Source organism: Tympanuchus pallidicinctus, unplaced genomic scaffold (assembly GCF_026119805.1).
Source record: "Tympanuchus pallidicinctus isolate F22 unplaced genomic scaffold, pur_lepc_1.0 scaffold38, whole genome shotgun sequence".
Lineage (NCBI taxonomy): Eukaryota > Metazoa > Chordata > Aves > Galliformes > Phasianidae > Tympanuchus > Tympanuchus pallidicinctus.
The window spans coordinates 1,350,610-1,374,050 of NW_026294756.1; the positions used below are offsets into that span (position 1 = coordinate 1,350,610).

Here is a 23,441-nt window from a genome sequence, read left to right on the forward strand (position 1 = left end):
CGACCGCGCGCTCCGAGCTGCCCGGCCCGCCCCGTTCCGCTCCGAACCGACTGAAAGCCAGTCGCTGCCGCTTGTCGTAAGGCGCCGGGGTGAGCTGTAGTGCTGCTGCCAGTTCTGCCCTCGCGTTTCACATTTAACTCACAGTTCTGTTCTTAAGTATGAACGATGCGTTCTCTCATATTTTCAGTGCAAAGCCATATACGGGCCTGTATATATGTCAGCTTGTCACCGTAATGGCCATTTACTAGAGATAATGAGTGCTAATGGAGGAACAGGGGGCCAAGAGGATTGTACAGATGTTGCCCCAAGTACAGCTGACATCAGTGCATGATGTGGAGAAAAACGAGACAGGAGAGGCAGCGCTGGCAACACTGCGAGCAGCTCCGAGCGCTCGGTGCAAGGAGAGGCATTGCCAGTTGTCGGGCAGTCTGCCGTCCGAAGGCACGGAGATGTGCTGCCCACCAGAAGCATCAGCACGGCTCAGTGCTGTAACATGAGGCTCTGTGCACACAGGCAGGTGAGTGATGCTGGATAAGAGCCGTGAGTAGCCAGACTGGAGATGTGATGAAGTGCTCCTATGACGGCTGTTTGCGACCCGTGGAATAGGGAAGCTGGTTATTTGATCCTCTGCTTTACCCGAACCTCATTGTTGCAGCTTTTAATATCTGGATATCCAGGCCTCCTATAAAAGTGACTGAGGAAAGAATGATGGGACAAGAATCAGCGTTCAGAGCTGGACATGGGCAACAAGCAAACCATTTTCACTCCAGAGCAGCTGGATGCATATCAGGTACAAAACGAACCAAGTGAGTCTTTAGACAGAACACTGAATAATGGTGTTGCTGCTGTTTTTTTTAAACAACCTCTTTAAAAATTAGTAACTAAGAGCATTGAATTACAGTGAAGATTTTGGTAAGATACTTTGGTAAGATTCTTACATCAAGAAAGGTTATAAAGTATTCCTACTTATGTACAAAAAGAAAGAGTATTGATGGTCGGCCACGTTATCATTCTGTTTGAGTCACTGTAGTGGAAGAGTCAGGGCCAATGAGTGCTAAAAAGTGCCATTAATATGATGCCTTATTTCACAGGACTGCACATTCTTTACAAGGAAAGAAATTCTGAGGTGAGTCTTGTGTGTTCTGTGTGTAAAATACAAAGATTGCTACAAAACAGATTATATAAAAGATGAAGTACATTTAAAAGTATTTTTAATGCATTTATACAAAATTGAAGTCATACATTGGACAATGTGAGCTTTTTTCTTTTTTTTTAATGTACAAAAACTACCTATGCAGTCTATCATAAATGAATCCAGAGTTTTAAATTTTCTGTGAAGGTAACATCTCCATACCATAACTATAACAAGGTGTATTCTAGTGTATATTTTGCTGCTGACACCCATGTGCCCCTCACTTCGTTTTAGGACAAGTGCTTCAAAGCGTCCTGTTGTACCTCGGGACATGTTGCCTGTTTTAAGAAATCATGAATGATTGTATCAAATTTTATTCACATTTCCTTCATGTAAATAATCTGCAGCAGTTACTCGGAGGCGCTTTTTTCTCAAAGCCTTTGTGAACTTCATCAAGTGCTGCGTTCAACCCCTGGCCAAAGGATCTGGTGTTCTGTTCCTATACGACTAAGACTTTTCACTGAAAACAACTCTTTGGTTTCTGCACCTCTCAAGCAGTCATCAGGCATTGCTTGCTAATTTCTCTGAAGCATGGGGTATGAATGCCAATTTTGTACAGAATATCCCCCTTTAGAACTTTGATGTCTGTGTATGAATTAAATATTGAATAAAATACAAAAGATTCTGTAATAACTGAAATTTAAATCTGCCTTTCCTTGTAGTAAGTAGATGCCAGAGCCATAAGTGTGTAATGAATAAGACATTTATTATTGATAAGAACCCCTTTTAAAATTCTAACCTATTGTTTTGTTGATAACAGCTATGAATGGGATCTTCACACACACAAAGGGATGAGGAAAATAGCAAGCTGACAAAGTGCTGATACATTCAGATGACTGTGCATACATTCTGTCTCCCGAACCTGACCGCTGTGGAAAAAATAGAGATACCTGTGGTGAATGAAAACCTGTTAAGCTGTTCTGAAAGCCCGAGGGCTTTGTGTTTATCACCAGTTTCACTATGCTGCTTTTTTAACGTTGTCTCTTCCACTGACGTCAACTACAGAGTACAATAAATGTTATTTAGGGACTGGTTCCATCCTGGCAAAGGATGCAGAGTGTGAAGAGCAGGTAAGGCAGACAGTCGTTCTCAGAGGTCTGACAGCTTGTTCCCTCAGCCAGCCTTTCTCTCTCTTTCAGGCTGTTCCACAGATACCGAGATCTGGCCCCGCAGCTCGTCCCCCTCGACTACACCAGCAGGCCCACGGTGACACTTCCCTACCAGCTCATTGGCAGCATGCCGGAGCTGAAGGTACGCAGCAAGGAGCACAGCTGGAATCAAGTGACACAATTCAGTTCAATCAACCATTTTTAATAATTCATCCAGTTCTAATTACTAAGGGGATGAAATACAAATAAATTTTGCTTACTAAAGTCAAGCCGTTCTGGAACCTTCTAATGATTTCCTGAAAACACCCTGAAAGTGCACAGAGGTTAAAGAAGGCAGCAGCTGTGCCTAACAGATTAGACAAAAACATAATAGCAGAAAAAAGGAGTATTTGCCTGACGAAAAGGGGTTACCAGAAAAATTACTGGGCAGCAGTTTTCTTATCTGCACTGAAATAAATGTCATAGGGACGACCTTCCCTCAGTGCTGTGTTCTGTTTCCCAGGACAATCCGTTCCGCCAGCGGATCGCAGAGGTTTTCTCAGAGAGCGGAGATGGCAATATGACTTTAGATGACTTTTTGGACATGTTTTCTGTGCTGAGTGAGATGGCTCCCAGAGACCTGAAAGCTTATTATGCTTTTAAAATTTATGGTGAGTGACCCAGGCAAACAGAACCAAAACCAAAAAAAGGGAACGTTGAGGAAAAGCTGCAGCTGCGCACAGGAATGCAAAATGATCCATTTTGTGACTGTAATGGTTTCTAGTTAGGTATGTCTTCATACAGCATTTCTCTCTGCTTACATTTGAATGCCCACTCTTTCTCCTAGAAACTTCTGGACCCTATCATCCTATTGTCTCTTATTTATTTGGGATTAGGATTTACTAAAAAATTTGCAACCTGAAAGTATCTTCAGCTTTCAAGAACTGATAAAACATTTAAGAAACAGTTCTGTCTGAGAAGCTGCTTTGAAAAGTGAAAGGGAAGGGATTTGGCTGCCCAGGAAGCGGTGGGGTTTGGGCTGGGTTTGGCTGTGAGGGGGAGATCACGCCTCCAGCAATTTCTCTAAGGGCGAGTTCATTTGTTGTTACTTTCCCCAGGATCAGCCACAGCCAAACAACAGACAAAAAACCCCACAACCAATCGGAACAAAACCCACAAAACAACTTTTTTTTCTTACATTAAGTAGTACACGATTGAGCACAGCCTTTAAGTGAACCCCGCCAGAACTGAGCCATTATCTTCCCTTCTGCTCTTTCGTGCCTCTAGTTCAGTAGTGCTCATTTGCTAGAATAGCTTAATTATGGCTTGAGTATAATTAACTACTGCGCTATTTACGATTGTTACCTTTGGTACGACAGGGAGACACAAGATTGTTATTTTGTTGCTACATGTTTATACCAACACACATCACTTCCCTTCTCTTTTGACCGCTCTAAAACGAATCCTTACTTGCCTGGAAACCAAACCCTTCCTATTGGCTCTTGGCAGCCAGCCATGTGGAGTGCTGTTTTTCTCACTCTGAATTCTTTTTGTTTCTTCTGACAGATTTTAACAATGATGATTACATATGCAAATCAGACTTGGAGAAAACTGTGAACAAATTAACCCGCAATGAACTCACCCCAGAAGAAGTCAGCCTTGCATGCGAGAAGGTGATTTATGAAGCTGATCTGGACAACGACGGAAAGCTTTCTTTGGAAGACTTTCAGCATATGATAATTCGAGCTCCGGATTTCCTCAGGTAATATTGGATTTCAGTTTGTAACACCCAACTGCTCTACTGGAAGCTGTGAAACGCTTCGGCTGCTGAGTGGTTTCAGATCCCTGCTCTTCCCCAGCAGTTTTGGTAGAGTTGCCCACCACAAAGACTGGGAAAACACGCGTGAGAAAGCATGAAGCCTTGCATTTGTATTTCACTGTTGCTTTTCGAACCTCTTGTGTCCTTTTTACATGATAGAATCTCCTACTAACTGAGAAAGTAAATATTAGCATGCAGGCTCCATTGATGAATAGCTGAGAAAAGCTCATTCAATGTGCAATGTGGCCCAAGCATGCTTTCTGATATACAAAACAGCATTCCAAATCTTGCATTTATTTAATGGAACAATTCTTTGCAAGTGATTTGAAAAATAGTTTCCAACTTAAACTACAGTTTTAGGAGTAATGACAACGAATCCCTTTGAATGGAGTAAAGTGATTCGTAAGTGATTTTGCTTCCTTTTTTAACAGCACATTTCACATTCGAATCTGAACGTAGCAAAACATAAAGATGAGAGCGCTGCTTCTTGAACAGTTTGGAAGTGGAACCGGTCACAGAACTCACCTTAAAAGGAAAAGTTCATCTTCATTGAATTTTCCCTGTCACTACACAACAGTGTTTCTATGAAATTACCTGTTCCCACCTCCTTCCCTCACCAAAGCAGTGATGTGGAAAAAAAATGTGTTTTTTTAAGCTGGGGAACCACCAGGTATGGGGCTGTATGAAATTACAGCTTCTTAAACAAAGGCCCTATGAAAATACCCCTATATCCATTGAAAACCCCACGTTATGGACTCATGCTGCATGCAGGAATCTCTGTACTGTTCCTACTGAACTTCTCCTTTTCCCCTGAGACAAAGCCAGCTCTAGGTTTAGGAAAACCTCCAGAACTTGGTTTTCCTCAGAGAACACAGACTGAGAAGGTGCTCAGCTCAAGTTCTGAGGTTCAGAGAATGCCACCTATTCAAAAATAGATTCAAAAACAGGATGGTTAATCTAAACTGTGTAACCAGCTCCTCTGATGTCCTTTAACAGCCTTAACAAATGATTCAGTCAATCAACTGGCCCAACTATTCTCCTAGCGTGTCACTGACGCCTGATGCAGGTTCTAAGATGGATAAAGGGAAGATTTATTCAGAATTTACAATTTACAACTTAAACAACAAAAAAAACCAACAAAACCAGATCCTATCCTGTGTTCTTGGCACTCTTCCCTGTTTTTGGCAATAGTTTTCCACAAAAGGATCTGTGTTTTAATGATGAACCAGACTGATAAACTGATTTTTTTAAGTTCTCTTTTCATAAGAAGTTTATTTATGCAGTGCTCAGGGTCCTGTACAGAGTAAAAACATACATACTGTAATAAACAACAGTTCTGTCTTTCATACAAACATCAAAATCAATGAGAAGTGTTTAAGAAAGCAGTGGTAACGTGGGAAAGGTGGCAGCCAAGAGTGGGCCTTCTAAGTGCAGTTTACAGTTGCTTATGAAAATATTGCGAGTGTTCAACTCCCCTCAGAACGAAGTCATGAGTCCCAGCTCACGCTCAGCTCAGAGCTCAGTTCCTGCAGGGGCTGGAGAGCAGCCTGCTGCACTTCGATCAGCTTCAGAAGACAAAATCTCCAAGCATCAGTGAAAGAAATGGGTCAAAGAATAAAGCAGCCTGAAATAATCAGACTGTGATTACCATTAATGTTCCATCGAACAGAGCTTTATTTCATCTATAAATGAAGACACACCTCAGTCACCATTCTTTCCCAACCCCTGTGAACTTGTAGCAGAAATGGAGACCGTTCTTTCAGCGGTCATTTGTCCATTTCCCCTCCAGCATAACCTCCATCCATTTCACGTCCAAGAAAACAAGAAATCCCGGCAGCTTTTGAGCATGAGCATCAGCCAAACCACCACCACAGCAATAAAACCCCTTACAGTTGTCAGTAAGATGATTACTATCCCACACGAAAGGAGACCAAATAATTCCCAGCAGCAGCAATGAGACTTACAATAATCCATAGGATTTATAAATCTGAGGCTGAAAGCCTGATGGCAGCACGAGGCTCTGATGTCGTGGGACATGAGATGTGCAATCAGCACAGGAACTGGACAGGCAGAGTCAGCACTAAGCAGCAGTTCCAGCATGCACTGCAAATCAGCTGACAGGTCTGCACCCAAAGGGTGAAATCTATCCAGCATGCTGCAACCAGCCTCAAAAGTAAGGTCAACCACAGAATGCTACGATCCTCATCGAAGTAAAGGAATTTGAGAACATGCTCAAAAATGGGTTTGTTTCTCTACAAACCAAGTGTTAACTGATTACCTGGCATTTTAGTGGTATTTAGATGTAGAAAATGTGTGGCAAGCACATTCTCAGCTTTTCAGATCTACTTAAATTCCTGTTTTATAGATTCTGTATCCAATTTCAGATTTGTTCTTAGTTAACAAAAGCTTACATATAAATGCATTCCTGCATTCGGTGACACAGAACCTTTTTGAACATTGTGTTTTTGTAATATTCGTGCTTAAGAAAACACAGTAATTAAATTACGTGATGGAAACGTCAACTGCATGTTGTATTTATGCCAGATTTGATGTCAGCATTTGGCAACACGCAGCCCAGCAGAAATGCCACTGCGGCGTCTTTAAGCTCTCCCTGCCCCATCCTTGCATTCTAGGTTTCATATTGTTTGCACTGATTCCATTTCTGCATGGAGTCTGCAGACCGCAGGAGCACAGCGATGGCTGCAGGTCGCAGTGACTGCACAAATTCCTGAGATTGGGCAGTAACACAGCTGTTCACTGAGCAAAACCCATCGGATCAGAAAAGGAAATCATGCTGTAAGTTGTATTATATCGACACGGCAACAGCCAGCGTAAGTTTGACCAAAGGTGTTCACAGACAAAGAGCTTTTAATGCAAAAGGGTGACATAAGATTTAGCAAATGGAGGCTGACAAACGACGTGGTTTGTAAGTTAATGCAGTACTTCTTTCCTATCTCAAGGCAAACAACTGAGATGCTGTCGTGGCAAGGCCTGCTGTCGTGGTGCACAGCCTGCTGACAGCAGGGCAGACTGAGCACTGATTTTCCCAGTCACTTCCTGAAGTAACTCTGGCTGCAACATCTGGCTACATTAAAAGAGGTGGCTGGATGTGAGACAATCCACGGGTACCACTAAGCCAGAAACAAAACATGAGGCAGATCTGATTTAAGCACCTCAACTCGGCACCGTAAGTCCTTGCAGTCTTTTTTTCTTAAAAAAAACCCCAAACATTCTTATCTCAGGGTAGCAGCAGTGCTTGTCCAGGCTGTCCCTCTGTAGGAACTGTCCTTTGAAGCACCAGAAGGTTCTTCAGTGCCTTTATGTGATTTTATCCTACCAGAACATCTGTGTCCCACTGACTGTGCTGCACTGTCACCAAGTCCTCACGCTAAAAAGCCACAAGCAAACAAAACAAACATTACAAGGTTCTGCTTGGAGGAAGGTTTCACATATAAATTTAATAATGAACAGAGCTCATTGTAATCTGCTATTAAAAACAAGTTGGTGGCATTTAAAATGCATTTTTAAGCCAGTAACTCACACAGTACAATTTCCTTCTTCCTTTTAGAAAGCAGGCAGTATTCCTGGTGAGCTCAGCTGCATGCTGCAGATAAGTTTAAAAATCTATCAGATTTATAATTAACTCCAGTAACACTTAGGAGTGCTCCTCTGAGGCCGAGACAGATTACCAGAAAACTGAAGAAAACAAAGCTGGTAAGTAATCATTATTAAATCATTAACTTTAAAGTGAGCTTTAATTTTATCCTTAAGTGCAGTTTTCAATGTAAACAAAGCAGCACACGAACAGTTCCAGTGAGTTGCAGGACACAGCTGATACGTTCACTTGGGTTAAATATACCATAACTCCAATTACTGACAGCAGACTTCTAAGCAGATTGCTCTTACTGGCTCCTTGTATTAATCTAATTAGTCAGGCTTACAGCCTCTCAAATGAGAGCAATTAGTTACCCAGGTGCTTTACTAGGCTGTTACATTTTATACAATGGAATGTAATCGACGTGTTGGTAAGAATAAATATTTCCACTGAGGACTAAACATCATTTGCATTGATGCATGCTATTAACAGGTTGCTGCTGCTTGAAATCTGCAATGATCAATACATGGCAGCAAGGCAAATCTCAGCTTTAAAAGTTTGTTTTCAGAAAGTGTTCATATGTGCAACATTTATTTGCATATGTGAGCGAGTGTGCATCAGATCACACAGCTGGAAGCAGTGCAAGACATTTTCCGGTCACAATTTATAACTAGCTTCTACATCAGGACAGATCGGGGGCTGTTTTCAACTAGAGAAGGAAGAGCTGCTCCCTGGGGTGTCCAGGTGGGATACGTGTCCCCGGGGGCTGTTTCCCCAAAAACTGAGTGCAGAACATCTGCAGCTCTCCTGCTGGATGTGCAGCCCGCTTAATTACGTCTGGTCATCTGTAACCCGGCTAAAGGAACTCCTGGCAGTGCGGAACCAGCACCCCTACAGCACACTTTGCTTTCCCTAAAAAACAGAGATTCCTTTCAATTTCCTTTAAACTCCACTTGTACTCATGGATTGTCTACAACACAGCTGAGTCAGAACAGCAGCTCGAGGAATTGTCTCCCTAGTAGCAAGAAGGAGTTGTGCACAAAGCTTCCTTATAGCCTCTGGGAAGGCGCAGCCCGGACTGCCTACGTGAGTGCATTCATTGTTGCTTTATATGCATCCAGACACAGATCTGCAGATGTACCAAGTACATGCACCTGTACTTTATTGATATTGGCATTTCAGTTTCTGATTTTGATTATAACTTCATCTTTCTAATTTGGATACGCTAGAGATACAAACAGTGAGATTGAAGCCTGTCAGCAGAGGTGCTCTTACAGGTCACGTTCGATCTGTGCTCCTCTGCCACACAATGCCTGCCCCGTGGCAATCTGACAAAAATAAACTTGTTTCATCTCCAAAATTGAAGAGTCAGACAATTACTAAAATAAACAATTTCTTATTCAGATGGTCACAGAGTGACAAGGTTTGCTGGAAACGCTACAGTCCACAGACAGAGAAGTCTCACTCAGAGCAGGCACAGTCCAGTTGGGCTGAGCAGGCGCTCAGATTAAGGCTGTGTCCCTCACAGAAGAACACATCGGAAAAAGCTGCTTTTCTTTTGCTGGTCTGGTGTGATTTTGACTCCCTGGTTGCTGCCCTGTGGGCTATTGCCTTCCTGAAGATGCAAAGAATTTCAGTTACTTATTTATACTTAACAGCTTCTACTGCCTATATTTCATCTCTACGTTTTGATGAATCAAATCTGTAATTATACAAAAAACATTACTAGAAATCGGCAGGAGCTTTCACTCACTTATTTGACCCTTCGGTTGCATCAGCCTCTGTGAAAAGTCAGAGCTGCACATCCTACTTTTGGCTTTGACCAACAAGCACAGAGCCTGCTCTCCTTTCCATCAAGCCAAAGACAGCAGAGACCACAAAAGTTACAGGACGTGTTTGGTTTGTGCTCAGTACGTCAGGCTGTCGGTACAGGTAGAAGTGATGGGATTTTCTTCATGAAATGAAGCTAACAAAGTGTGAAGCAGACCTTCCATACTCTAACCTTACACCATTCACTTTTCCTGACTGCAGGAGCAAGAAATACCGTTAGCAGCTCTCCTCTACCACTCATGTGGCTTTCTAAAAAACACACTGAAAGATTTTGTTCAGAGAACATCAACCACTGCAGCTGATTCATGAAATGCAGACACAATGGTTTATAAGCCATGGGCAGAGCACAGCTCACTGAAACTGAAGACAACCTCTGTGACCTTTGTGCATTCTGGTCAGAGGCCACGAGAGGCCATTTGCTGTGATGCAGTTCTTGGTGTTAATTCTTACGTTTTTTCCTCTCCATTTAAACACAGTTTAGCCTAAGTAGAAGTCACTTACCAACTTCTTGTCCATTTTTGCTTTGATATCTCTGGCAAGAGTGAAAAATGCCTGCATAAGGAAAACAGTTGAAGGAATGCAGTTAATAAAACACGCTCTTAGCTGTTTTCTTTAATAATAATCTGCCCTCCTGACTTCAGTAGCCCATGTGAAGTATCTGCAGTTGAGTTTCGCACCCAGTCAAGAGGGGCAACTGCTCTTACTGCTGATCTGCACACTTTATAAGATAATAAATACAAGAGAAAAGTTGCAGTACTTACATTCTCTATGTTTATATTTGCTTTTGCGCTGGTCTCCATGAATTTAATTCCAAAACTCGCTGCAAGCTGAACAAAAGCAGGTTTGGTGTTAGTTGGGTGGCTGCAGGAATGGCCATAAATGCAATGAACAGCGCGGGATCTCCACAAATCAGGAGCTGAACTGCATTGCTGCTGGCATCTGTTCTTACTGGGCTTTGCTCCTCTGCTTCATACTTCATGCACATTTTCATCTGCTCCTTTGTCTTTAAATATCCACGTAGATTTTTAACAGACACCTTGCCAGTTCTGTAACATCTGCGGTACACAGAAGTACTTTCTCTACTTTGACTAACATCCAATGCCAGAAAAAACAACCCTGTCTACCTTTGTTTCACAAAAAGGGCCATTCCTAAATGCTTTTCTTTCTTTGGCTGAGAATTCAGCCAGTTACTTGGCATCTAACACGTCTCAAGCAGACAATCCATCAGCATTCTACACAGACTCATCTTTTTGTTGGACTGGGAAAATATTTTGCAACTGCAGCTTGGGAAGCATTCAGGAGCTGCACTCAGAATTACCAGTGAGCCACTGAGGAAGCACACACACAGTAATGAATGCTGCTCTTACACTCTGACAGCTCTGTCAGCACACCTTAAAGTGGGGACACTGCGGGGCAGGAGGTGCATTCACTGCACAGACCAGGGAATGATAGCAATGACTGCTTCAGAAGTGGGAAATTATTGAATAAAAGGTATTTTAATGCTCATAAAGAGGACTTCATTGCTCAGCTCAGGAGAAAATGCATGAAGACCGAATCCAAGAGGGAACATCACCATGCCTCAGTTCTCTGAGAAGAACTGCATCACTTCAGACCAGGTTCTCCTGAGGCTGCAGCACAGACTGCTTCTGCTCAGGCAGCAACTGCATCAGTGCTGGCAGGAAGGAACTCAGCAGGCTTTACAGACACCCCGGAGCACCGCCTTCGCACGCTGCCTTCACCCTCAGCACCCGGGCGCAGCACGACGGGGCGCAGCCTGTGGCACTTACCTTCTCCCCTTGCTCTCTGGAAACTTGTCTTTTGTCATTTGCATCACATTTGTTCCCAAGGATCATTTTTTCGACGTCTGGAGAGGCATGCTGAGATAGAAACAGATGAAAGAAAGGACTTCTGCTTATGTCTTACAAGTACTGTCAAAGATGAGGTGTCCATCAGGAACTAAAAATGGACACGCTGGTGCTAAGCACTCTCTGCAGGTGTCTGAGCTGCACAGCATCTGACCCCAGCACTGCACTGCAGGCACCGACTGCTCCATGCTCAGCTCTGAGCTCACTTGTGCCAGGAAAACAAAATCAAAAGCACGCTCTGTACGCACGCACAACAAATTACTGTTAGCCAATGCATTCCGGCAGTTATTCCTGACTTTCTTTTCTACTTTGAGTTTGAAAGCAACATTTCTGAAGTATTTAGTTTCTAACTGCTTTTGGAAGGAGAAACAGCACCTTTAACATCAAGTAAACAGAGGAATTACCTCTTCGATGTTCCTGACCCAGTTCCGAATGTTTTCGAAAGACTTTTCATTGGTGATGTCATAGACTAACATAATGCCCTAAGGAACAAGGAGACAGATACCTCTTTCAGCGACCATCAGTCTAAGCAACAGTTAAAAGACCCGTCCGTATCAGAAGGGACAGATAAAGAAGAGCTGTTTCAGCACAACCCGGAACGTCAGCGCGCGCTGTGCGACGCGGCGACGGGGCGTGAGCTCGCACTGAGTCACGGCGGCCGCCCAGCGCCCGGCACCGCGCCGGCACTCGGCCAACTGCAGGGCGGTTCCGCCCGCAGGCCGCGCTCTCTGCTGGAGCCGAACCGCCCGCGCCGCGCTCCTACCATGGCTCCTCTGTAGTACGCCGTTGTGATGGTGCGGAATCGCTCCTGCCCGGCGGTATCCCTGCAAACAGACAGAACGGGGGCTCGCTCACCTCCCGCCTCAGTGCTCGCATCGCGCGGCGGCGTTCACGTGCACTAAAACTGCTTTTGTTTTGACGACAACCAGCTGCCGAAGAGCAAAACCGCACGCAAAAGTAACGGCGCTACGCCGCAGCACCGACACCGGCTGTCAACGCGTGGAGCTCATAAACGAGCCTTACCATATCTGCAGCTTGATTCTCTTGCCATCTAGCTCTATAGTTCTAATCTTAAAATCAATGCCTGGAACGAGAAACAACTGAATTACTTTTACTTTCTACAGAGAACCAAACAAGGTTTTCCCTCTGGTTCCCCCGCTCCGGCTTCGCCGCCTTCCCACGAGGAAAGCGAGCGGAGGCCGCCCGGGGAGCCGGGCTTCGGGCCGCGGCTCAGCGCCGCAGGGAGCGAGGCGGCCCGCACCGCACAGCTCGGCAGCGCCGCCCGCGGGGGCTGCGGCACCATTCGGCCCCGCGCACCGATGGTGGAGATGAAGGTGGCGTTGAAGGCATCCTCGGAGAAGCGGAAGAGCGCGCACGTCTTCCCCACGCCCGAGTCGCCGATGAGCAGCAGCTTGAACAGATAGTCGTACGTCTTCGCCATGTTCCCGGGCGCCGCCCCTGCGGCACCGCCCGCCCCCCGCGCCGCCTCACGGGCCGCACCCGCCGCCCGTCACCGCCCGCAGCGCGCCGATTGGTCGAGCGGAGCGCCGCGTCGCCGCCGAACCTGGGGGGCGGAGCCCCGAGCAGCCGCTCCATTGGACTCCGCTCGCGGCGTAAGCGGCCGCGCGATTGGTCGCGCTCCCCGCCGCGCGCGCCCGGCGCGACGTCACTTCCCGCCCCGGGCGGATGGCCGCGCGAGTTCAAGCCGGAGGGAGGGGCCGGGGCGCGCGGGCAGCGTCACGTGGCGTGCCGGCTCGTGACGTCACCCGAGGGGCGGCGCGGCGCAAGGAGCGGAGCGGCGGGGCTGCGAGAAAAGCGTTTAATGCGCGCGGCGCCCCGCGGAACCGCGCTGGGCTCCGGTGTGTCGGAGCGCTGGGGGCGGCGGGGACGCGCTGAGGGCGGGCGGCGCGTTCGGGCCGCGGGGTTCCGCTCGGCTTCATATACAGTTCAGTTCGTTTAACGTCTGGTCCAGCGTCTGGTGCAGCCCCAGGTTCTCCTCCTTTGCTTGAGCGAGTTTGTCTGGTGAGAAGGGAGAAAAAAATGGACTTAAAACGGACGATGCGGCTTTGCTCCTCGAATTAAAAACGTACCGTGAGATTCACGGGAAACAACGCGGCTTTTCTTTTGCCGTCGCTCTCACAATGAGGTGCTGCTGTATTTACTTACAGCGTCATCACTGCTGTATTTTCAGCGGGTTATAAGGAAAGAAAGCCCCAAAGCTGAAAGGTAGAGGGATCTGATTTTTATTGAGTTCTTACAGAGAAGGATCAGACCGAAGGATCGCTTTAGGACTGCACAGAACGGCAGGAATTACAGGCAAGAAGAGCATAAGAGATGCAGCAGGTGGCACCGCCGAGAGGAGCAAACTACAGCGAGGTCATGTCATTGAGCGCGTGGTCCAGCTCCTCGCTGATTGCTTTGTACTTCAGCTTCTGAGCGTACAGCTCGTCTGCCGGGCAGTGGAGAGCAGCCAGAGGGAAAGGCGGACAGCAGAGGGCACGAGGACAGGAGAAGGCAGCAAGCAAAGCAGTTGGAGGGGAAAACAAAAGATGAAAACAGATCTGTGATTGAGCAGCAGTGCGAAAGTAGGAATACGTAGAAATAAGCTGCCAGGCCAGGCATTTCATCTGTGCTTTTTTAAATAAATCTCACAGTCATTTTTCAGTCATCAGGCTAACTAGCGTTATGATTTTGTTACTAATTGAAATGATTCTTAAGATTCTATGTGTGTGAGTTGGCCAAAAAGTTTTGTTCACAAGGTTTTGAATGAGAATCTCTTCAGAGCCACGAGGCAGCACAGCCTGCGCAGCACAGTGGGACAGCAGGGGGATGCTTCTGTCCCTTCCCAGTAACATACAACACCCATTTTAAAAGCAGTGCGTAATTCCATACCTTCCAGATCATCAATGGACTTCTCCAGTTTGGCAACTGTTCTCTCAGCAAACTCGGCACGAGTTTCAGCCTAGGAATATTAAATAGAATAACTGAGCGCTGCTAAAAAACGCTGCCAAAGCCGCCTGGGGAGGGCTGGACTCACCTCTTTGAGCTTGTCAGAGAGAATCTTGATTTCCTCTTCATACTTATCTTCCTTTTCCGAGTACTGTGGAAGCAATACACACTCCTGAAGGGCAGTTGCAGCAGCAACAGATGTTCATGGAAACGTGATCTATTTACAACTGCTTTCCTTTTCACAACAGCTGCATGCACTCTGCGCACTTCTGAGACACCTCAGACTCTGATTTCTGTACCATCACCGTGAGCCTGATGATGTCCAAACCACTTCATGCATCAATTTAGACTTTATTTTCTCGTGCAGCACAAAACAGCTGAATGCGCAGAGAGATGATGCAGCATTATTGATGGCCTCTTGGAACAGGAAGGCAGGTAACCCCTCTTCATTTCTTTGTATTTCTGTGCATTTTAATTACAGGTTTTGACCGTGTCCCCATCCCGTAGGTTACTGAAAGAACCAACCTTTTCAGATTGAGCTTCCAAAGACTTCAGGTTGTTTGTAACATTCTTCAACTCCTCTTCAAGGTCACTACATTTACTACAGGCCAAAAAAAAAGAAAAGAAAAGAAAGCAGGGGTCACCACTCTGCTGCGGTTTGATTTTACTTAGAAGGAGTCTAAAAATATATGTTAAAAAAAAAATAGTTAAGTTTGAAAGCAGGAAGTTGGGCACACGGGGCACAAAGCCATTTCCAAGCACTGCGTGCTCCCCCACAAGTAGATTTTTCCCTCGAGATGTTTTAGCCTCCATTCTACACCTGCAGCTGTGTAAACTACTCACACTTCAGACACCTCTGCGCGCTCTTCAGCTCTTTCCAACTCCCCCTCCAGAATCACCAGCTTGCGGGCAACCTGAGAAAGAGCACAGCGTTCACACGGCGCTGATCTGCCCCTGCTTCCCTTCTGAGCAGCGACAGCGCAGCACAACGTTTGTGCATTTTTCCCAAAGTCAGACTCTGCAGTTTTTATAGAATCAAATACCTACAATGCTGCAAAAGTCACAATTAAAATTACTCCTTTTTGGGAGTATTCTAAAGGTGCACCATCACAGTGTGAGAAACGTACAAAAACCAATCAAAGCGAAGAACACCAGTGTTGTTCTTGGGTCTCCCATAATTCTATCAGTTCCCCTTCTACACATTCCTCACCTCTTCATATTTGCGGTCGGCCTCCTCAGCAATATGCTTGGCCTCCTTCAGCTGCATTTCCTGAATTTCCATTTTTTCTTCATCTTTCATTGCTCTGTTCTCAATAACTTTCATTCCTCTGCAGAAGCCAAAGCAATTATGCTGACCGTAGAAACACTTTAGCAATTTTGTATCAAAAGCCCCCAAGTGGAATTCAATATTTGTAACCAAAAAGGGCCCCATTACAACCAACCCTCAGGTTCTTCCAAGCTGATAGAATTACTCACTTAAAGTAGTTTTAAAAGAGAAAAAAAAGGCACCTGAAGTTCAGCGTCTGCAGAGCACGTTAGCACACGCAGATGCTGGAACGTTCTGTGTGTATCTGATTTTATCCTTTACACAAAATGAAAGAAAAGAAGGAAAGAGAGAAAGCGAGGGAAGCCCAAAGGGAAGGTTACCTCTCGCTCTCATCCGCCGCTTTTTCGGCCTCCTCCAGTTTCTGCAGGGCTGTGGCCAGGCGCTCCTGGGCCCGGTCCAGCTCCTCTTCCACCAGCTGGATGCGTCTGTTGAGCGCCGCCACCTCGCCTTCCGCCTGCAGACACAGCAGGGAGCTGAGCCCCGCGCCGCACCGCTGCAGCACAGCGGCTCTCAAACCCTTTTCCTCTCTCCCCGCTTTTTGTTTGTTTAAGCAATGGCATCTCAGGAATGTCAAGGTACACAGCACTGCTTCCCCCTTCCTTTTTTTGCTGGTACTCCTCATTCCTGGCACACAACAAAGGACCCAGCACTGATAAAAACGGACAGATCTACCTGCAGACCTCAAACTCAAACGTAATGCCTTGTTCCAAAGCCTTCATGTCTGGTTGTAAACTCTTGGTTCCATCACAGACTGATGCTACCGGCCCTGCACAATGAGCAGCAAATGCAGCCCTTCTGCTCAGCGGGGCAGGGCCGGCTGCAGCGCGAGGTGCTCTGCTTTGTAACAGAAATAGGGCAAAATTAAATACGTTCTGAAAATAAATCCTTTCCTTTTCCATCACTTCCTGTGGTACTTAAGGAGCTGTGCAGCAAACAGTTCGGAATGAGGTCGGTGTCATTCAGAAAGCCAAGCAGCAGTTAACTGCTCATTCCAAAATCACTACACAACAAACGGAGATGCCTGCCTATGCACGATGCAAACAGATGAGCGTTCATAAAACATCGTGTTTATTAAGACACGGCTCCTTTAATCGCTTCATCTTTGAAGAGAAAAGCCATACTTTGGTAAGGCCGGGATCGCTCAGCTAATCAGTGTCGTGTGTCCCTAACCCTGTCGTGCCACCCTTCCCACAAAGCAGCGCTGGGGGCTGCGGGCACAGCGCTCCTCGTTACGGCCGCGCAGATTCCCGTGGCGGAGCAGCTCCCCGCCGCCTCCAGCCGCTCCTCAGCCCGAGGACGCGGTTTCTCCTCGTAAGGACGTTGGGAGGAGCTCAGCGGCCGACCCGGCTGGCAGCCGACGCCCGACTCCGGTCCCGAGCCGCCCGGGCTCTGGTTCGCTCCGTGTTTAACTTACTGGGTTCACACAGCACTCTGGCATCCGGTCCGAGCACCGCCGCTTCTCGCTCCGGCCGGGCCGCTCCCACCGACCGCGATCCCGGAGCCGCGGCGCGGACCCTCGGGAGCCGCCCGGCCCCACCTCTGCCGCAGCCCGCGCTCCATATACGGTAAAACTAACTCGCCGACATGCGATAAAACAGCAGGAAGATGCCGTGCGGGCTGATCGCACACAGACCTAAGTGAAACCAGCTGTCCGGCCCCGGGAGAGCGGCACGCTGCTGGAGAGCTCCCATTTCTCAGGGAAAACCGGGAGGGAAAAGTTATTTTCCAGCAGTTCGGACATTTCCCAGCTGTGCCTGAGCCGGCGGCGCGGCGCCGGGGCGGGACCTCCCCGCCCGTTGTCATGCAGCGCTTTTTCCCAGCGAGCGGCCGCCCCGCCCGCAGCCCGCAGCCCGAGCCCGGCGCGGTGCCCGCGGTGGAGAGCGGAGCGCGGGGAGGTGCGGGGCGCACCGGGCGCAGCCAGAGAGAGAGCCAGAGACAGGAAGGAAGGAGCGGGCAGCCCGGAGAGAGCGACCGAGAGAGGCGAGCGGGCAGCCGGCGGTCTCACTTTCTCCCGCAGGTCCCGTTCCAGGTCCAGCTCCCGCTGCAGGACCTGGGCGCGATCCTCCGCCTCGTCCGCCTGCTGCTGCAGGCATTGGATCTTCCTCTTCACCGCTTCCAGGGAGCTCGGCGCGGCCATGGGCGCGGCGGGCAGGGCGCGCGGTGCTGCACGTGGCGGCGCGCGGCCCCGCGCCTTTCAATGGGCCGATGACGTCACGCGGCGGGAGGTGGGGTGGTGACGTCAGCAGAGGAGCGGCGCGCGGGAGCCCCGGCACGGCCGCGCCCCGAGGACGCCGAAGCGACGCCGGCCGCGTCTGGGCCCGTGGTGGCGCGGGAGGAGCGGAACCGGGCCCGGCAGCTCCGGGCGGGGCGGGGCGGCGCGGTGCAGCCGTGCGCCGAGCGGAGCCGTGCGCCAAGCGGGGCCCCGGGAACGCGGCTCGCGTATAGCGGACGCCCCCCGGCTGCCGAGCGGCTCCGTCCCTCCCGCCCGGTGCCCCGTGCAGTGCCGTGTGCCGCTGCGGCAGCGCGGGGTGGGGAGCGGGCAGCGCGGCGGGCGGCAGCCGGACGTACCTGAAACGTAGAGCCGCTTTCCCGTCCCCTGACCGAGGTACTGCAACAAACAACGCCCGGTGATTCGCACCGGCCCCGTCCCCCACACACAGCAAAGCCGGGCGCAGCCGGCTGTGGGTACGTACATCCGTGGCCTTCTTTTCAGCCTGCTCCAGCTTTTCCTGGGCATCTTTCAGAGCCTCGGAGTATTTATCCAGCTCATCTTCGGTTCCTTTCAATTTTTTCTGCAGAGCTACCAGCTCGTCTTCGACCTTTCAAGAGAAAAAAAAGGAATTTGGACGGATTACCACAGAGACGTGGCTACAACTTCTCCCTTAGTTTTCATATCATGGAGTCCCAGAAGACCCAGGGCCGGCAGCGTCTGCCTGGCAGCGGATCCCAGGGAAGACGATTAAAGCACGCTGTCCTCTAGCAGCACAGGATGTGGCTCAGTGCAGAACTTGGCATCGTCCCCTTTACACCTCATTTGTGTTTTGGACTCCACAATATCCTGCAGTTCTACAGCGCATTTTACAATGTTTTAAAATTATGTCCTTGTGCTCGTTGTGACAGAATAACTCAGGACTGTTAGGAAACTCTTTGACTGTGGTACACTTCTAAGAACAGTTCTAAGCTCTAAGAACAGTTCTAAGGTCTAAGAACAGTTCTAAGGTCTAAGGACAGTTCTAAGGTCTAAGCCATTCCCTGCTGCAGCTCTGCACATCAGAGGGGTGGTCAGAGGGCCCCAGACAGCCCCAACCTCCACCATCCCAGGTCCAACCTGGCCATCAAGGTGCTCTCCATCCCACACCATATAAATCCATACTGTGCACTACACAGAACTATTTATACCCTGCAGGGAGAGCGGTTAGTGACGAACCGCCTCACACTCCCGAGGAATTTGCATTATCAGGAGCTGCTGCTGATAAGGGTGCGCCTGCAGTCCATCTGCTCCCGCCTGCCATTTGCAATACAAAGCAGTTCAGTCCGTAGAGAAAACTGATTTAACCATTTGACTCTGCTTTCACCTAAATTTAGAGTGTCAAACAGTTCACTCTAAACAGTTCATGTTTCAGTACGTGTATCTTCTTCATTCTAGCATCCAGGACAGCTTTACCAGCATTCCTGGCAGCGAGCTGTTCTTCAACACAGCGACATCGCTGTACTTTCGTTTAGGATAACCTCAGTGTGAGAGCACTGAACACGCTCCCCTGGGTGCTTCAGCAGGGAACAGCAAGCAGGAGGAAGTGATGCTTCCTTCATGTATGACATTAAAATCCCTGTGTGCGCCTGTGTTAAAAAAACAGTAATAAAAGAGGTGGAAAACTGGGTACAATTCAGAGAAGAGAAGGCAGATCAAAGCCTTATTTCCTCTATTTCACCTTTCATTGCAGATTACCCTCATACTTAACAGTTCCCAGAGACGCGCCGTTCAGTCTGTAGGAAGTCACCTTTGCTGAGTGCAAAGCGCGGCTCAGCATCGCATCACCACTAACACTGAATACCATCTGCTGGGGCTGCTATGCCACTGAGCTCAGGAAGGGGGCCGGCGTTGCCCGGCAGAACCACATCTGAGCTGCAGCTCTCAGGCTGTGGAAGATACAGCGACCGCATTCACGCGGTGCTGCCTGGAGCCTGGAGCCTCCGAGAGCAACAAAGAGATGAAGCGCTTTCCGTGAGCTGGGGTGGAGCAGGAAGGCGGCAGCAGTTCGCCTTTTTGGAAACTGTTTTTTGAGGCGCTTTAGCTACACGGATGGCCAATTAAAAATGTAATTACATCACCCAAAGATCTCAGATTGGACAGAAGAAACACTTGGCCAAATAATTACGCACACGGCAATCTGGAAGAAGCAGCAGAAAGAAACACATTTAGAGAATATAAAAAGATACGAGCATTCTTTTATAGAAGCTCAGTAACAAATTGGAACATGGAGAGCAAAACATTTAAAGATCATTCTGAAAGTATTACAGCTCAGAACTGAGGTAGGCACGCACCCAAAATAAAGAACAACAAAAAGCAATAGAATATGCAAATGCTATCAGTATAATTCAATTAAAATTAGGCCTTGCAAATTAAGATATTTCTGATCATTGCTGACAAATCATAACACAGCACACCTACTGGCGAGTCGCAGCAGGCACCTCCAAAGGCACTGCGGGACCACAGACAAGTCAGCAGAACTTCATTAATTCACTTCAAGGAGAGGCTCAATTAACATCGGCTGACTTCAGACAGCATTAACTCTGTTCCTACAGGTGTTCAATCTACAGCTTTGACTTGAAGTTTTTCATGTCTTTTCAATGGAATCACGAGCAAACGAAAATTAAAGCAATTATGTATGATTTAAGAAAACTGAGACAAAATAGTCTTAAAAATCCGTAGCTAGTGCTAGCTTTGCAAAGACAGAAGAAACGATCATTAATACCCAACAATGGCCGTACAAGTTTAACATAATAAAAAGGCAAAAAATTCAAAACAAATTAACGGAGAACTGAAGCTCAAATTTTGTTCTCGGAATCCGAGTGCAGCACAGCACTTCACCAGACTGATTTCCACACCACATGCACAATCTGTGATTTTATTTCTACTTGCCTGCTTGCATTTGTCCTCAGCTGCCTTCTTATCCGTTTCAGCCTGCTCTGCTCTATCAATTGCATTCTCCTTGTCCAGCTTCAACATCTGCATCTTTTTCTTGATAGCTTCCATTTTTGCTGAAGGACAGGCTGAGTTTCTCACACAGCCAAAAGAGTTCTGAAGAGTAAAGCTTTATGTTTTTGGGGCAGAGAAAGAAGTCGTGCCCAGCCGAGTCACAGGGAAACTGAGCTGAAGCGGCTGCAGGGAGCTTTAAACCTGGAGACCCCTGGACAAAACCCAGATCCTTGGGCCTCTATCTTTCACACGCAGCCTTTGTAAGGAATGAGCCAGAACACTCACTGGAGGAATCCTCGCCACTCCATCATCTCCTTATTTGGGCCCTTTCTTAAAGAGAGCACTGTTTCCATTTTTAAGCTTCTGACAAAGCAGAAGTGTTGACATGTGAGCGTGTGCTCGAAAGAAAGCCGCTCAGCGCGGCCGCTTGCAGGCAGCAGCCCTGCGCTGTGCGCACGGCCTGGCTGCGCAGCACAACAGGGCCTAAAAGCACCTCTTTGGATTCCTGCAACAGAAATCCACACGTTACAAAACAAAGCACGGAACGGCCCTCAGGGGCGGGGGGCCTAACAACGACCAAAGCCTTTATTAATCTAAGCTCCATACAGAACAGACGCCAGGCAAACGCCTCACAACACCCACAGAAGCCAGCACCTCACGGGCACCACCACGCCGCTCAGCTTGCTTTTTGTGAGGGATTCTCCGCTTTCCCGATTCCAAATAAAAGCAAGGCTTTCACTGCTACAAGAAGCAAACCCTCCGCCCCGCCGATCCCCGCCGCCGCCTCACGAGGGCGGCTTCGCCCCCGACCCAAGATGGCGGCCGGGCAGCGCCGCGGGGCGGAGTTCTGGCGGCGCCAAGATGGCGGATGGGGGCGGTGGGACTACAGCTCCCGGAGCGCCGTGCGCGCCGCTCCACCAAGCAGCGGGGCGACCCGGGGCGGTGCTGCCCGTCGGCCGGTGAGCTGAGCCTGCGGGATCGGTGTCGGGAACCCAGGGCAGCGCTGCTCACCCGAGTCATAGGACGGTTCATGTCAGCAGGGAGCTCAGAGATTTAGGTCCAACGCTGCGCCGGCTGCCCGCCCAGCTGACGCTGCCCGGGGTTCATCCATGGCCACGGGGCACCCGCAGCTCTGGGCAATGCCGGCGCCTCGCCGCCCCCAGAGTGCGAGATTTCATTTCCCCGTGTCCTGTCGCTATCAGACAGTGTGCGGTCTCTCCACTTCCAGCTCACAAGTTCCCTTACAGCACTGAAGGCCACACCGAGGTCCCTCTCTGAGCTGGACAAGCCCGACTCCCTCAGTAAGAAAGGTGCTGGTAAGCATGGACAGCCAGGAGGGCAGTGGGCTGTGCAGCCCCAGGCCTGCGCTGCAGTGCTGAGGATGTACAGCACGCTGGCAGCCACAACGCAGTGTCCCTGTTCTTTGGCCAATGGCCGCAGCAATCTCTTCTCACTCTCTTTGGAGCAATGTGTATCTTCAGTAGCTTTTCTTCCATTGCTGCAGCTCACAGGCTCTGGAGGTCGGCCATGCTCTGTGCCTCCTTCAGGCTCCACTCAGGTGGCTGTGCTGCAGGCTTTGTTTGTAGTTCCTTTCTGAAGAGGCAGGTTTTGGGGTGCAGCTTTGGAAATGAGTGGAGGAGAAAGCGGGAGGACGGTGCTCACCCCACCTGACCCAGCACCTGTGGGAACGCATTCCATGGAGGCAGCTGCAAGACCACGCATGTCTTTCCCCGGGTCTGCAGCTGCATGTAGCCTTCAGCAGGCTTCAGCCTGCTTCTGCAATGGCTCTTGCAGCCTCTGCATTGTTTCCAACTGCTGAGGGAGCGGAGGAGGCTTTCCAGCCAGCCCTCCTACCCTTCTCCCGCTGCAGGCTCAGAGTCAGGGCCGAGCACTCAGAACTGAACACTCAACAGGGCTTTTTTGCTGTTGTGTTTCTATTACAGGAAGAATGTTTTTCTGATCAGCGCTGTGGCATGACTCAGAGCCATTTTAGAAAGGAACATCTAGGAACAAATCATCCTGTGCAGTCCATCAACTGGGTTCATCCCCTTTCCCTCCCTACTGGAGAGAAATACCTGAAACATCCTCTCTGGTCCCTCAGCCTTTGGCTTTCTTTAACTTGTGAAGTGGCAAGCAACCAAGAAAGGAAAAAGCCCTCCTAACCATGCATTTATTGAGCAGGTGGGAGCGTGTTCAGTAGGTAGAGATCCCTTGTTTATCCTTCTTCTTTCAGCAGGATTGTTTGAGCCTAGCAAGGCTTGGCAAGACCATGTGTAAAGAGGAGAGGGTACCAGGAGGAAATGAAGCTGGATGCTTCGACAGTGTGCTCATTTCTTTGGCAGCACGCTGTGTGGGAAGCATGTTACAGCAGGCATTGTAACAGACAGGGGTGGTTCTTTTGGTCCTGTGGACTAAAGTCAATTTTTTCAGTACTCTCAATCCCTACTCCGATTTATTTTTTTCCCAGAATTTAGTTGGAATGAACACCATGACCAACTGCCCATGTAGAAGGAACAGACACTTTATATCCTCAGTCTCTCCCCAGGCTCCTGCTCTATTTGAAACTCCTGGACATTGAA

The 23,441-nt window shown here is 48.6% G+C and overlaps 3 protein-coding genes and 1 long non-coding RNA gene across 11 annotated transcripts; 2 read left to right on the forward strand and 2 right to left on the reverse strand.

Moving 5' to 3' along the window:
* Positions 1–25: 25 nt before the first annotated feature.
* Positions 26–6,547, forward strand: CIB3 (calcium and integrin binding family member 3). 3 transcript variants are annotated; one of them, XM_052699710.1, is made up of 7 exons: positions 26–517; positions 656–790; positions 1,092–1,126; positions 1,953–2,443; positions 2,804–2,951; positions 3,847–4,042; positions 4,531–6,547. In XM_052699710.1, exons 4-7 carry the CDS (start codon positions 2,429–2,431, stop codon positions 4,550–4,552), a joined length of 381 nt encoding a protein of 126 aa, XP_052555670.1. In that variant the 5' UTR covers positions 26–517; positions 656–790; positions 1,092–1,126; positions 1,953–2,428; the 3' UTR covers positions 4,553–6,547. The 3 variants fall into 3 exon arrangements, with proteins under 3 accessions (XP_052555670.1, XP_052555673.1, XP_052555672.1); XM_052699713.1 differs by having other exon boundaries at positions 2,332–2,443; XM_052699712.1 differs by having other exon boundaries at positions 678–790.
* Positions 6,548–8,824: 2,277 nt separating this feature from the next.
* Positions 8,825–12,861, reverse strand: RAB8A (RAB8A, member RAS oncogene family). The gene is made up of 8 exons (XM_052699708.1): positions 12,707–12,861; positions 12,413–12,473; positions 12,153–12,213; positions 11,794–11,871; positions 11,312–11,401; positions 10,286–10,351; positions 10,026–10,076; positions 8,825–9,309 (listed from the first exon to the last, which is right to left on the reverse strand). Exons 1-8 carry the CDS (start codon positions 12,828–12,830, stop codon positions 9,217–9,219), a joined length of 624 nt encoding a protein of 207 aa, XP_052555668.1. The 5' UTR covers positions 12,831–12,861; the 3' UTR covers positions 8,825–9,216.
* Positions 12,862–13,194: 333 nt separating this feature from the next.
* TPM4 (tropomyosin 4) lies at positions 13,195–21,101 on the reverse strand. 6 transcript variants are annotated; one of them, XM_052699704.1, is made up of 10 exons: positions 20,806–21,100; positions 18,359–18,484; positions 15,986–16,119; positions 15,549–15,666; positions 15,182–15,252; positions 14,864–14,939; positions 14,427–14,489; positions 14,282–14,351; positions 13,556–13,608; positions 13,195–13,408 (listed from the first exon to the last, which is right to left on the reverse strand). In XM_052699704.1, the coding sequence occupies exons 1-9, from the start codon at positions 20,917–20,919 to the stop codon at positions 13,577–13,579; spliced, it is 804 nt and encodes a 267-aa protein (XP_052555664.1). In that variant the 5' UTR covers positions 20,920–21,100; the 3' UTR covers positions 13,195–13,408; positions 13,556–13,576. The 6 variants fall into 6 exon arrangements, with proteins under 6 accessions (XP_052555664.1, XP_052555663.1, XP_052555666.1 ...); XM_052699707.1 differs by lacking the exons at positions 13,195–13,408; positions 13,556–13,608 and adding exons at positions 13,617–13,838; positions 18,234–18,273 and having other exon boundaries at positions 20,806–20,917; XM_052699703.1 differs by lacking the exon at positions 13,556–13,608 and having other exon boundaries at positions 20,806–21,101.
* Positions 18,482–20,693, forward strand: LOC128088846 (uncharacterized). Its single transcript, XR_008210402.1, has 2 exons — positions 18,482–18,865; positions 18,904–20,693. It is a non-coding gene; the product is annotated as an uncharacterized LOC128088846 (long non-coding RNA).
* Positions 21,102–23,441: the final 2,340 nt, after the last annotated feature.